General features: G+C 34.9%; 1 protein-coding gene, 1 long non-coding RNA gene and 2 pseudogenes across 4 annotated transcripts in view; 2 read left to right on the top strand and 2 right to left on the bottom strand.

The window, feature by feature from the left end:
• LOC143905403 (uncharacterized) overlaps nucleotides 1–13,808 on the bottom strand; it is a 147,519-nt gene that overhangs the window by 25,889 nt on the left and 107,822 nt on the right. The gene's annotated exons all lie outside the window — the stretch shown is intronic.
• Nucleotides 2,862–3,809, top strand: LOC143905401 (ATP-dependent DNA helicase PIF1 pseudogene; annotated as a pseudogene).
• Nucleotides 3,875–13,808, bottom strand: part of LOC143905404 (protein brunelleschi-like) — a 29,602-nt pseudogene continuing 19,668 nt past the window's right edge. The window contains exons 2-8 of the transcript XR_013259183.1: nucleotides 5,766–6,179; nucleotides 5,446–5,685; nucleotides 5,027–5,367; nucleotides 4,754–4,910; nucleotides 4,541–4,668; nucleotides 4,356–4,405; nucleotides 3,875–4,272 (exon numbers count right to left, since the gene is read on the bottom strand). The product of XR_013259183.1 is annotated as a protein brunelleschi-like (transcript). The remainder of the gene's footprint in view (nucleotides 4,273–4,355; nucleotides 4,406–4,540; nucleotides 4,669–4,753; nucleotides 4,911–5,026; nucleotides 5,368–5,445; nucleotides 5,686–5,765; nucleotides 6,180–13,808) is intronic.
• LOC143905396 (putative glutamate receptor) overlaps nucleotides 6,855–13,808 on the top strand; it is a 20,723-nt gene continuing 13,769 nt past the window's right edge. Inside the window, exons 1-4 of one of the 2 annotated variants that reach the window (XM_077420816.1) lie at nucleotides 6,855–8,718; nucleotides 9,056–9,219; nucleotides 10,143–10,493; nucleotides 11,241–11,356. In XM_077420816.1, the coding sequence (XP_077276942.1) occupies nucleotides 8,517–8,718; nucleotides 9,056–9,219; nucleotides 10,143–10,493; nucleotides 11,241–11,356 (833 nt within the window). In that variant the 5' untranslated portion in view covers nucleotides 6,855–8,516. Of the gene's footprint in view, nucleotides 8,719–9,055; nucleotides 9,220–10,117; nucleotides 10,494–11,240; nucleotides 11,357–13,808 lie in introns of those variants that run through there. The other variant, XM_077420817.1, reaches the window with a different exon arrangement.

Raw genomic sequence — 13,808 nt, 5'->3', positions numbered from 1 at the left:
ATAATCTCACGCAACCGGACACGTAACTTTTCGGAATGGATTTTGATCGGGAAATTGTTCAGTTATTTCCTAGATTTCTATTGTATTTTCTAAGAAAAATAATTCCGCTCGGAATCCATTTCGAATAGTTTACATAATACGAGTCCAGATTGTTGGCAGAAACCGAGCAGAATCTGTCATTTCATAAACCATATTTTCTATAAAAATGTTTTATATTTTCCATAATTTAAATGGAATATATTAAATGACAGAGGAAAGAAAGAATTGTACAAAAGGTAAGGCACCAACTATAGATTGCCTATTACAATGCTTACTAGACAAAAAAGATTTGATGAACAAAAAATGAGTTTTTTCAAACACAAAAACGAGGATAATTGTTTCCTCAAGTACACTGCTATTCATTAATGCCTGGACTTTCGTTTGCCTGGAGTGACATTTCTAACGTGCTTATTCCCATCTATGTGAATCAATGAGTTTCATAACTTTTTACGTATATTTTATATATTTATTTTAATAAATGGATAAGTATTTGCTACTTTTTCATTTTGCTTTTAATTATTATTAACAATACTACATATAATATTTACATTAATATTACTATTATTTTATAACTTGTAAACGTTTACAAATTCAACTATGTTAATAAGTGATAAAACTTTATTACATTTTTTGTGAAATAATTAATAATATTAAACTTCAGCAACTTATGTTTACAGAAATCGGCTCCGTTTTTGCGATAGCTGTTCTTATTATTGAAAAAAGGTCTTCTTGAATGTAATTGTCGGGATATAGATTTTCTTTGAATGTGGTTTTTCTCGATCTTTTATTTTCTATCAACGCGTGGAAGGATTATAAGATTATGGCAAGCAGGAATGTCTAAAAACATAATTGCGGCTACGATCGGATGTAATATAAAAACAGTGTATTTGTGGATTCGTCGATACGAAGAAGAAGGAAATCCTGCTTTGGCGGATCATCGAAAAAACAATAAAGGACCAAAAATTACATGTACTGTCGAAAGGAACTTACTGTCGAAGAGGACTTACATCTCTATAATTACATTGAAGAGGACCCTTTTTCAACAATAAATGCAGCGATCACAGAGACGGAATTACCGATTTCAGTAAGCACCAGTCGCCGACGATTAAAACAAGCTGGAATTGTAGCTTGTCGTCCAAAAAGGAAGCCAAGTTTTACCGACGCTCATCGTCAAGAGCAACTCAATTTTACAAGAGAACATTTGAATTGGACTCCTAATGATTGGGCAAAAATTATATGGTTTGACGAAAAGGTATCTATACTTTCCTGGAATTTAAAAAAATATTAAAAATTTTTGTGATACATTCTTGTTATAACTTGAATAATATTTATTGAAGAATAGAAAAAATTATTTTATATATTTGTTACATTGTTCAAAACTAGTTATATTATTGTATTATAATATTCTTACATCTAGTGTGTGTTTATATATAAAATATGCTATATAATATGTGAAATATAATATACTATATATAATACTATGGTTTTTACATCTTCCGCCGATGGACGGCGACACGTTTATCGTCACCGAGGCCGTGACGTGGCATTACAGCCTCAATATGTTATTCAAAAAAGTTAGAGTGGCCGGATAACGTGCGGATATTGGGGTTGCATGTCGACTGCTGGTGTTATGACGTTTGAGGAAATCCCTCCGCGGATGAACGCTGCACATTACATTCATATTTTAGAAAATGTAATGTTGCCGAGTGCGAGGCAACGATTTCCCGCAGAGGAATACGACGTCCTACATTTCATGCAGGATAACAGCGCTGTCCATACAGCGAATATTGTTCGTGAATGGTTCGAGGAACATCCGGAAGTAATTCTCCTCAGGTGGCCGAGTAAATCACCAGATTTAAATCCCATCGAGAACATCTGGAGTAAGTTCTTATTTTTTCTCCTTTTATCCTTCCTTGTAATGGATGTTATCTGTAATTATATACAAGTATTTATAAATATAGACAACAGCTTTTTAAGTATAGCTTGATGTAGAAAAAGAATTTGAGAATTTTGTATTTCATTGAATAAGAGTTTTAATAACGATATTGATTATGATCAGAATAAACTGAAAACATGTAAATTATAAAAAATTTGAACAAAAATAAATAAATAACAAATATTAATATTCTAATATAAATTATAATAATATTATTAATTATTTAATAATAAATAATTATAATTAGTTTGTAATTACATTAATATTGATATTAATATTATTTATTTTTATAATAAATGCAAGGTTTTTGAAAGATTTTTACTAAATTCAGTTATATAAAGCTATTTTCAAAAATAAAATTCTCTTTTATAGGAAAATAAAAATATACATTGACAAACCTCAAATTCTGAGAATTATATCTTAATGAGTACTTTAATAGCTACTCTTAATATGAAAAATATGAATAAATTATTATTATATTTAATTACCTTAAAACTTAAAACATATAAGACTGCAAATTTAATTACCTGAGAATGTGATTGATTTTTAACAGGTGTCATATGGTCAAAGGTTGGGTATCTGGTCAGGACCGAACTCGAGATTCTTTTATTCATAACCCATGCTCGTGCCACCTGGGAAAATTTACGTACTCGACCAGAACTTATAAGTGCTGTCTGTAATTCGATGCCAATTAGAATGCAAAAAGTTATACGCAACGAAGGCTATTGGATCGATTATTAGGTGAGCAAGATATGTGTATACGTGTGTGTGTGTGTGTGTGTGTGTGTGTGTGTGTGTATATTAGGGTGTCATTTTGGAGTTACTTTTTTTTTTATTTTACGAATATTGTATATACTTGCATGAAGGTAAAATATAAGATACCTGTAAATGGCGTTTCCTAGGTGAACGAGACTCTACTTGCGAGGGGGACATGGATTCCGACAGCTGCTCGTTGACCTGCACCGTTGCCGTGGAATGGTTAAACGCGCAAGGATCCATCCTGAGGAAGGCGACTCACCGGACGGCATCGTTGCACCTGATTCGAGACAATCAGCGCGAGCTACTGGTCGAGGTACGCGCCGTTAGGATAGGTAGAGTCACGGATGACATCGTAGATATCTTGAAGGAAACGGCGAAGCAAAAAATTGAAAGCAACGGAGTATTGGCAACTAGATTATGTTCGCACGTGAAGGAGGCCGATGAGATTAACAAATTTCAGTTGGATAAACTTAAGGGCGAGAGTAAAGTATATACAGCGTTAGATTCCGATAGTTCTATGACGCACATGTTGGATCAGCAGCTGCCTATACCCGGTAAATTAGTACTGAAAGTTGGCGCGCAAGTTATGCTACTGAAAAATATAAATGTTAATAGTGGATTGGTGAACGGAGCTCGAGGGGTTGTTGTTAGTTTTAAAAATATATACCGGTGATTCAGTTGCGATCTGGAACCCATTATGAGGCAAAGATGGAAAAATGGGCTATCAAAACCACTTCCGGTGCTGTCATACACCGAAAACAAGTTCCGTTAAAGCTAGCGTGGGCCTTTTCGATTCATAAAAGTCAGGGCTTAACTTTAGACTGTGTGGAAATGTGTTTGGCGAGGGTATTTGACGCTGGTCAATCTTACGTAGCACTTTCGAGAGCTCAGAGCTTACAAAGTTTACGTGTTTTAGATTTTGATAGCCAACAGGTGTGGGCTAATATACTTGAATTTTACAAAAAGTTTAGGAGGACGGTGCAAGAGATGGAAATGATTCCTCTCGGCAAGAAGATAAAGTTATTTATAGTTTTTATAATCTACACATATATAGCTTGTTGGAAGTAAACAATTTATATTTAACGCATACACATAGAATTACATAAAAATTTATTAACTTTATTAAAGTAAATATTTTTTCTTTATTTTTATGTATATACGTAATACACAACGTTTCGGTTGTTTCTTTTTACAAATGTTACAGTTCATTGGTGTAAACGGTGATTTGTATTTTCTATTTATATTAATAATCGTCGACAGTTATTTCGACGGGCAGTATATAACGCCATGTATGTCCCGCATTTACGAGCTCCGAATGAAGTATTGGATAATTTGGAGCGGATTCTTTACTACTACATTGAATATCTATTTTGTACTGACCAGCAGTGAAAAATACTACGCGAACGTAATGGACAATGTAAGATCACTCAGCGGATGCTCCAGAACATTGCACACTCCCACACCAACACTTACGCATTCGCCCAAAGCACACGACAGTTCTTCTTGTGCTTTTACAATAATATCGTTGATAGTTATTTCTAGAAAATGATAAATTTGTTTAGTAATTTTAAGTTTTTTTTATACATACGCATGGTAAATAGTATATAAATAGTATACGCACCTCACTGTAGAGGACTCATTCTGACCAGATATAACATATCCTGAGTTAAATATATCATTAGACTCGTGAAAATGTCAACAAATTAATTAAAAGACGGCGATACGAGTCAAGCGCGGTACGTGGTGCGTAACTAGAGAATTAATAGTTACAGAAGTAACGAATTACAATGTATATCCTGAGTTAAAGTAATGCCGGATAGAGTTGCTTTTCCCGTTGACTCGGTACCTAGTAATTGCCAGGGTAGATCAACCAACGAAGCTATATGTTCAGCATATACTTTTTGGAGTTCACTTGCATCACCAGCACCATTTAACTATAAGTGAAAAAAAATAGTATTACGATAGAATAATATTACATTGCGGTATGTCTTCGAATAGGCCACACGTCTCCGTTATTACCATAGATAATTTATTAAGTGGACATCGGTCAACTGGAACAGGAATTCTACATGGCTCTTTATCTTCCATGTATATACATTTATTTTGCGTATAGTATAATTCCATTTCGTGATTTGTCATGTTTGTCACGTCCAGTACGAGATAAAATTGCAATGGTCTTAAACTTGTTAGCGAAAGAATTTTTATAGATAAAATATGTGCGATAACATATGTGAGATACAAATTGTATAAATAAATACTATTTTACAAAATATTTGCGTTTTCGTGACTTACGTTTCAGCCGGCAACATATCCCAATTAGTAATCTGCACACTGGGTAGCATCTCAATAGTTATAAAAACAGATGAAATTCTGCAGTATCCAGTTACCAAGCCTCCACCTCTTGAATATTTTATCCTCAATTGACCTTCAATAATATTAGACATCTGCAAAGGTACCGCAAGTTTCGACAAACGCGTGCTTGCTAAAGAAGAGTGGCCGGAGTGCGAACTTATTCCCGATCTGAAGGAAGAGGTCAGCTCGGATTGTCTTTTCGTATGAGACGGAGAACTAAGCCTAGATGGTAAAAAACTGTGGGCTGAATGTGACATTAAACCACTTGGTTGACTAAGACAGTGACATCAGAAAATAAATTGTAAATTTAGCAAAAAGGAAAAATTAATAAAATTTCAAAATTATGTTAACATAATAATATAATTAACGATTATATTACCATTTCTAATCAAAGGCGCTATAAAATCCGTCGCTGCGTACAGATATAAAGTAAGACTCGCACTGCTGCCAGGTTGTGAAGGCACGTGCGTCATTAGATTCTCATCGCTCCATTTGAAAATTTTACTCTCAGTTACAGCATCCAGAGTGGAAACTGATAAATCGACCATTTCAATAGAAACTTGACCGGCGTTCGTTATCGTCACGGTATACACTCGGCGCTGCAAATGTAAGCGAAAACATTTTACACGAAAATAATATTGAGGGAAAAAAATTGTTAATGCTAACAGTAGACACAAACCTCTCACCGCCATAGAGAGATATACTCGGGCTGGTAATTATATTGTCGCCGGAACTGAAACTAGCAGTTTGAGGCAAACTAGTTGCGACATCAATTCTTGGTAAGGCTGGAATAACTTCGACCGTATATTGAGGATGTAACATACCCTCCATTATCTCAATCTACAGTTAGATTTAACTCCTAATGTATGCGTGCTAAATCCGAGTATTTCTAAATCACCAACTTCCTTGGGTCTGCCTGCTAACGTAACCACAATCGGACCAGACTCAGCAGGCAGGCTAATACTTTCTGGTATCGATTCAAATACTACACCGTTTGTCAAAAGTCTCATGTTAGACACGTGCAATTCAAATGGTGAAGGATTTATAAGCAGCATTGACACCTCACAGATATCTCCTTCCACCCACAAATAATCTGTTGGAAAAAGTTTATCTTCAATGATATTACACTTTTATTGATGGTGATAATAAAACATCTAGGTATGCACGTTTTACGCGCGTAATAGGCTACTTTCCACGCACTTGTAATATTAAATGTAACACGTGCGGTAGGTTGAAAATTGCGGGTGCGGGTGATCGCACTCGCCAATTTCCATCTTACCTCACTTGTTACACAAATAACTATTATCAAATGTTTATTAAGTGTATTAAATGTTTTACCTTTTCTAACTTTTATTTTCTTTCTCCAATGTTTATATCACAGTATATATATACTGTGGTTTATATAAACATCTAATTTTGGAAGGTTGAGAAGTTATATCTGCCTATCTAGAAACATATATCCATACATTCTTAGCAGTCTACAACCTTAAACATCACATTTTGCATAGATGGGATAAATCATGGTAAAAACTCACATCCAGGCATTAATGAATAGCAGTGTACATACATACAATATAAAACTCATAATGACATCATGATGACGTCATCATGACTTTATTCATTAAAATCACTTGAAAATCACTCGTGCAAGCATTGATTGGACGAGAAGAAGCTTGTTTCACGTATCGATCACTATAACTTATCATCAACAAAACTCATCAAACAATTACGTTTTAGTCGGAGTGCTTTTTAAATATAAAACTCGAAAAATAACTATTTCCCTTTGGTGACATTTTGTACTGATTACATTATTGCTGCGAGTTACCTTATACAATTAATATCACAAAGATTGGAAGCGATAAACAGACAACACGCTGGAGGCAGATGGAATCGACGCGGAAGTTGTTCGAAGCCGATTTTATGCGAGTTGAGCTTGTCGAGATTTACGGCTATATGGTCGTATAACACAGCACGTGTGTACGAATGATTAAAGAGTAAGATTCATATTTGTAATATTATACACAGACTCACACACGAGGCGTTACAATTTGTGTGCTTAAAAAAGCGACATATGCAAATCTTGATGCCATTTTTTAAACGCGTGTTATAAACAGAATCGATGTGCCAATATTCAATGCCAATTTGAACACTTTCCACGAACTTCTACTACACCAAAATTGCTTGTATAACGATACGATGCAATGAAAGCAATACTTACTTTATAGAACGCTATAGAAAAATTCGCGTCGGCGCAATGGTAACACGCAAAAAGGTAAGAAGAATGTCATAAAAATTATATTGCAAGTGCGACGATGAAATATGTAAAATCTCGCAGCTGCACTTTTTCACACGTAAAATACAGACTCTGACTTTTTTGCATCTTGCAATTTCTTGATTCACTATATCATTGTCTCCAATAGTGCTTTCGATAATTACATATAGAGAAAGAGATCTGTGAGAACGATGAAAGCTGACGAAATCCTAAAATCATACGTTTCGAAGCTATACCACAGGAGACAATCTGCGAGCTATACATCGTGTCAACATAGCATTCGTCACGAATATTAAATATTTCACGTGCGGCAATAATCGACCATTGGACCGATTGCTTCTTCAATTAATGCATCCGTTTTTTCGCGAACTATATACACTTCCGGCTAAAAGTTTGAGATTGCATATAAAATGTAAAAATATAATATTCCGGTAAAACACTATTTAAAAATCCGATTCAGGTCTTACTCAACAATTTTTTTCTTAATTTGATAGTAAATGATCATTATATTTAGAACAGTTGTGGTTAACATTGTTTAATTTCAAGAAAATGTATTACGGTTATAGAATTACGGTAAAGTATAATTTTTTCCAAAACTGAGCTGTAAACTATTTTAAAAGAAGAATCTTCTGCCAGAAAAAAAAACTTGTATCCAGATTTCTAGAATATCTTATAAAATATCTAAATTAGTAAAAAAGTGATTAAATGTATATATATATAAGAGTGATAACTTCAACGAAAAAAGTTTAATGCTTTTTAGTATTTAATACCTTTTTATCTTGTAAGAAATATTTCTTGTAGAACTGTCAAATGTTTTATATCATTTTTCATGTCATTTATAAAACAACGGATAAAATAATAAAAATGTGTTAAATTATAATGCATAAATTTGATTTCATTTCATATAGTAGAACTTTATAGTAGAATTGATGGTCTCAAACTTTTAGCCGACAGTATACTTCGCATCAATGTAGCGTCTGTCACGAATGATAAATATTTTATATGCGGTAATAGTCGATTCATTGCACCGATTTCCCCTTCAATACGTCTTTATTTTTCCAGATTATAAGCGGTTTTGTCATGGATGGAAGTATCGAATCCGGCTATATACGCAAAAAAGATTACGGTGTACGCGACAGATAATCGGTACTGTCGACAATGCCGAAGGGATCTATTTGCAATCGTTCAGTGAATAAAAAAGCGAATGGAATGTTCTTCATCGTTCTGTGCATCCTTGCAATTTCGCTCGACACTGCATCCTCTCGTCGAATAGACAACGTGATCCTACAATTTATCGCCGATGCGACGCCTATTTTATTCTCGCCGTCGAGGATATCTTTACATACATGCATCAGCTGTGGCAAGATTTTCGCGAATTCACATTTCGAGACTTTAAAAAAATACAATTAAAAAAATAAATAAATAAAACGTAAATTATGAAGTAAACTTTAAGAAAGAGAAAGAGAGGAGAGAGACTTTTTTAAAATATATATATCTTAATTTAGAACATCGCATATAAACTAATCACATTACCATAAACTTCGTTATATTCTGGAATAGAATATGTCGTGATATATCGCTATAAAATTATAATAATCCTATTCTAGAATATTCAAGTCCAATCTGGATTCTATTCAAGAAAGCGAATAAAAATATTGAAAGAATTTTAATTGATTCCTTTCTTCTTTTTTTTTCAGATGACACGATTAGATTATCGAGAGAAATGTCAAACTACCGTTTGATTCATGGCATCCATAATTTCGTCGAGGATCTCGAAGAGAGAATTTACGACAATTTAGAACATCGGAATCTTTACATGCTGGACCTGGACTGCGATTACGCCATCGACATTTTACGACAGGTACTGACAGGGTCTGTCTGGGAGCACAAATACGATCTCTATGAAGGTGGCCCAACACTTTAAAAAATAAAAATTTCACTAACAGTCCTATTTGCATCCACAATATTCCTATAATTTCTGATAATTTTTAAAAATAATTCCATTGATATGTATTGTTTAAAAAAACATCTAAAAAACATGTGTTGATTTCTCGTGGCATTTCTCATGTTTTTAAAAAAACTATAAAATTAACTATAAAATTTTATAGTTCTCAAAAATTTCTGTAGTTTCTGATATGCTTTATCAATAGTTAAGTATATAATTACTCAAGTATATAAATTTTTAATCTCAGTGCTGGCACCGCATTTACAAGGTGCGCTGAAACTAAAAATTTATTTAAAAGTACTTGAAGGCCGGAACTAAAATATATGAAGAACTATAGAACTCTTCAAGAACTAGTTAAAATTACATTTTCAAATATAAGGTGCCCCGAAAAATTAGCATCTTATATTTTTCAAATATAAAAAAACCGTCATTCTCTTTTTAAATATAAACGAAACTATTTTAAAAAACCATCAAGAACTATAAAACTGTTGTAGATGCAAATAGAGCTCTTGATGATAAAACTTGTGATTTTTTAAAGTAAGGCGCCAATTTCACAGACACACAAATAGACGTTGACTCTCGGATTAAAAGGATCGAAAAAGTAAAGGCAATGCGACTCTCCACCTCATCACTCACTGTTTACCGACGTTAAAAAATTTGCCTAAGACCTATACAATATTCACTCGCGGTTGCCCAATGAATTTGGATTACAGTCCATCGTCAATTAAAAAATGTCTTTAACTCCTAAACTAATGGTATATAAGAGTTACAAGAAGAGTTCTTTCGTCATCCGTTTAAACTAATTAATTATTAGGTATGTATCTGACATTGTGCAATAGGCGCATTCGAAGAGAATGTTCATCGCCTCGACGAAGTGGCTACTTCTTCAGGATCGAAGAACGATAATCGATAACACGAACACCAACATAACTTCCACGTATGACAACTCGATACTGGACGTCTTTGAGGATCTAGCTGTCTATCCTGACAGTGACGTGGTCCTCGCTCAAAGATTCGACAGTGACTTTCTTCATCTGATGTCCGTATACAGACCGAGTCCACAACGAGCAGTGATATGGGAGAATCGCGGGAATTGGACAGTCAAGAACGGTTTACGAATGAGTACTTTCGACGGGTCTCCGACACGGAGAAGGAATCTTCAACGGACGGCTCTTAAATCCTGTCTCGTGGTACTTTGAACGTGTATTCGTCCACCGTGCAAAAAGAATTGCATTTATTGTACACTAAAAAAATTTGTTAATCCGAAAAATTTATATTTAGTCCGATACGATCAACTAAACATTTAAGTTAGTTAACACCCTTTCGGTACGGAACGACCGAGACGCTAACGGCCCTCCAGTGGCTGAAGCGTTGATCCGCCGATATACGCGATTCGACCGAGAGAGTTAACTAACTAACTCGATGTTCAACGCCTTCAATTATTATATGAAATAAAGTCAATAACAAAAACAATTAAAAAAATTTATTAACAGAAACATTTCAAGTAACATTTCAAGTTTCTCGGCCGCAGTTAGCATGTGGACAGTGACTATAGTTACTGCTCGGTCGCAGTGAGCAGCATGTGGACAGTGACTATAGTCACTGTTCGACCGCAGGCCGTATAATGGACAGTGACTGTAGTCACTCTCCGTACTGAAAGGATAGATAAATTGTTGAAACAACCAATATTCAGTTAACTAACTAACATGTATAGTTGAACGTATTAGATTAAATATTTTTTCGGATTAACAATTTTTTTTTAAGTGTATTAGTGATACATAATCAAAGATATATTCTTTTTACAAGTATTTAATACATGTACATTTACTATTATTTCATTCTAATAAGAAAATAGAAAAGACAAAAACGCCGCAAATGTAACTCAGACTTTAGATATTTGAAACTCTGCGCAGAGGTACATTTTTTCATCTTTGCAGATAACAAATCCTGACACGATCAATCACTTGACTGATTTTATGTATAAATCAGTAGATTCTATGGCGAAGATTAATTATGTCTGGGTACACCATTTAGTGAACCGCATGAACGCAACGTGAGTCTTGCTCTCCTGACGGTAAAACATATATATCAATATCGTTAAGATCTTTATGAAATAACTTTAACGACAATAAAACCGAGTTTGTTAATTGCGAATCTAACAATCATAGACTACGTTTACACGGACCAATTTACACCAAAGTTATAACATCAATGTTATAACTACTAACGTTAGATGCTGCAGTGTAAACACTCTTTTACGACGAAGTTATTACATCGATGTAGTAACTCAAAGTCGTTTAGTGAAAAGGCTTAGAGTTACTACATCGACGTAAAAAGGACGTGTAAACGGTCGCATAAATGCAAATCTTAAAAGGATAAAGCTGTAAAACAAAATATAAAATCATTTATTAGACGAGCTTAATGATCAGACAATTATACCTATAGATGACAAAAATCAGTTTTCATAATTATATGTATAAATGAAACTTATTACTTAATTATATAAGCATGTGCCATGCGTTTCATTAACAAAAATAAAGCGTACGATGCGACCTTGAAATAATTTGGCCCGTACGGCCGCCGGAGGTAACGACCGTGAGCGAAAGCAACACGCCGCGCGGGACTTGGAAAATATTCGATCCGTACGGCCGCCGGAGGTAACGACCGCAAGCGAAAGCAACACGCCGCGCGGAACTTGAAAAATATTCGGTCCGTACGGCCGCCGGAGGTAACGACCGCGAGCGAAAGCAACACGCCGCGCGAAAGTTTGTATAATTTTGGATTTTACACACACAAAAATACAATAGGTAAACGTCACAAAAGTGCCGATGGTCTCGAAATTTCGTCACCGGCGCCCGTAAGCGGCCGTGCGTAAGACCGTGCGTCGCCGACCGCTCGGCCGGCCGGTTGGGTACTATAAGAGGCGCGGTGCGCTCGGCGAGCCGAGCGACGCGAACGATACGTAACGGACGTACGAACGCGTTTCAAGCGTTTCGCTCGGTTCGTACGAACTTTTTTTATACGAACACAGCATTGCCACGAGTCGGTGTCGAAAGACCGAATGGCTCATATGTGGCGCGCACGTGTAGTGTTGGTCGCGCGATCTTCCCTCGTTCTTATAGTCCAGTCACTATGTACATTTAAAAAAGACATAATTCTGACCCAGGATTTTTCTTTTTGGGGGTGTTGGGGGGATCAAGAAAAGCTTAATCTCAAGTTTTCGACCTTTGTTTCCCGCTTGCTTTTTTTACGGGAGTAAAAAATGTGAATAATGGTTTTTTCCGCGATAATTCGGTTTCTAATAAAGTTACAAGGTCGAATCGGAGCTCATTTTAAAGTTTTTTTTACGCTCTACAAATTATGTCGTATGACATTTTTACGTATGATCGATTGTTTTCGAGACATCGAACGAGAAAGGGAAATAAAAAAGTATGAGAGATATTTAGTTTTTTCTTTTTACTCATTATTGTCGTCCAAAATTGCAAAAATGCTTCAAATGAAACTTGTAGAGCGTAAAAAACCTACAATTTTTATTTGTTATTCATTTCATTTCGTTGAAAATTACGCCTTGTAGAGCGCCTCAAAGTGGAGAGTCGTCGCCATCGCGTCAGCGATAAAGTATTTCTTTCTTATAAACTTACTTCACAAATATTGTCACTTAGATATAAAACTGCACGCTTTCATGTATTCTTCAATGAAACGGTAAGTGTAATTAAGAAAACTTGACGGTTTCAAAATAGCTACAATAATTTCAGGCTTTGCAAGATTTATTTGCAACTTTGAGGCGTAGTGCGATATGGAATTTTCAACGAAATTAAAGTAATAAATAAGAACATTTTACGAATTTTATTGCTGTGCAAGTTTTATTTGAAGCGTTTATACAGATTCGTGTGCGAAAAACGATAAAATAGAAAAAAACGAACAAAAATGCTCAATTTTTCCTTTTCTCTTTCGATATCTCGAAAACTATCGATCGTACGCCAAAATATCACTGAACGTAACTTGTAGAGCGGGAAAAATCCTATAAAAAACACCTATTATGTTACTTATTTGCGTCAATGAAGTCTGAAATCTTAGCGAAAGCGTTCGGTGCCGCGTATCGACGTAACCAACGCGCCGCTAACGCGATGACGACGACTCTCCACTTTGAGGCGCTCTACAAGGCGTAATTTTCAACGAAATAAAATAAATAACAAATAAAAATTGTAGGTTTTTTTACGCTCTACAAGTTTTATTTGAAGCATTTTTGCAAGTTCGGACGACAATAATGAGTAAAAAGAAAAAACGAAATATATCTCTCTCATACTTTTTTATTTCCCTTTCTCGTTCGATGTCTCGAAAACAATCGATCATACGTAAAAATGTCATACGACATAATTTGTAGAGCGTAAAAAAAGCTTTAAAATGAGCTCCGATTCGACCTTGTAACTTTATTAGAAACCGAGTTATCGCGGAAAAACCATTTTTTCACATTTTTTACTCCCGTAAAAAAAGCAAGCGGGAAA

The sequence above is a fragment of the Temnothorax americanus genome, unplaced genomic scaffold (genome assembly GCF_048541705.1).
Source record: "Temnothorax americanus isolate GAGA-0224 unplaced genomic scaffold, ASM4854170v1 Scaffold60, whole genome shotgun sequence".
NCBI classification, from domain to species: domain Eukaryota; kingdom Metazoa; phylum Arthropoda; class Insecta; order Hymenoptera; family Formicidae; genus Temnothorax; species Temnothorax americanus.
The sequence above is the reverse complement of the archived record's forward strand: the minus strand, read 5'-3'. Positions and strand labels throughout refer to the sequence as shown.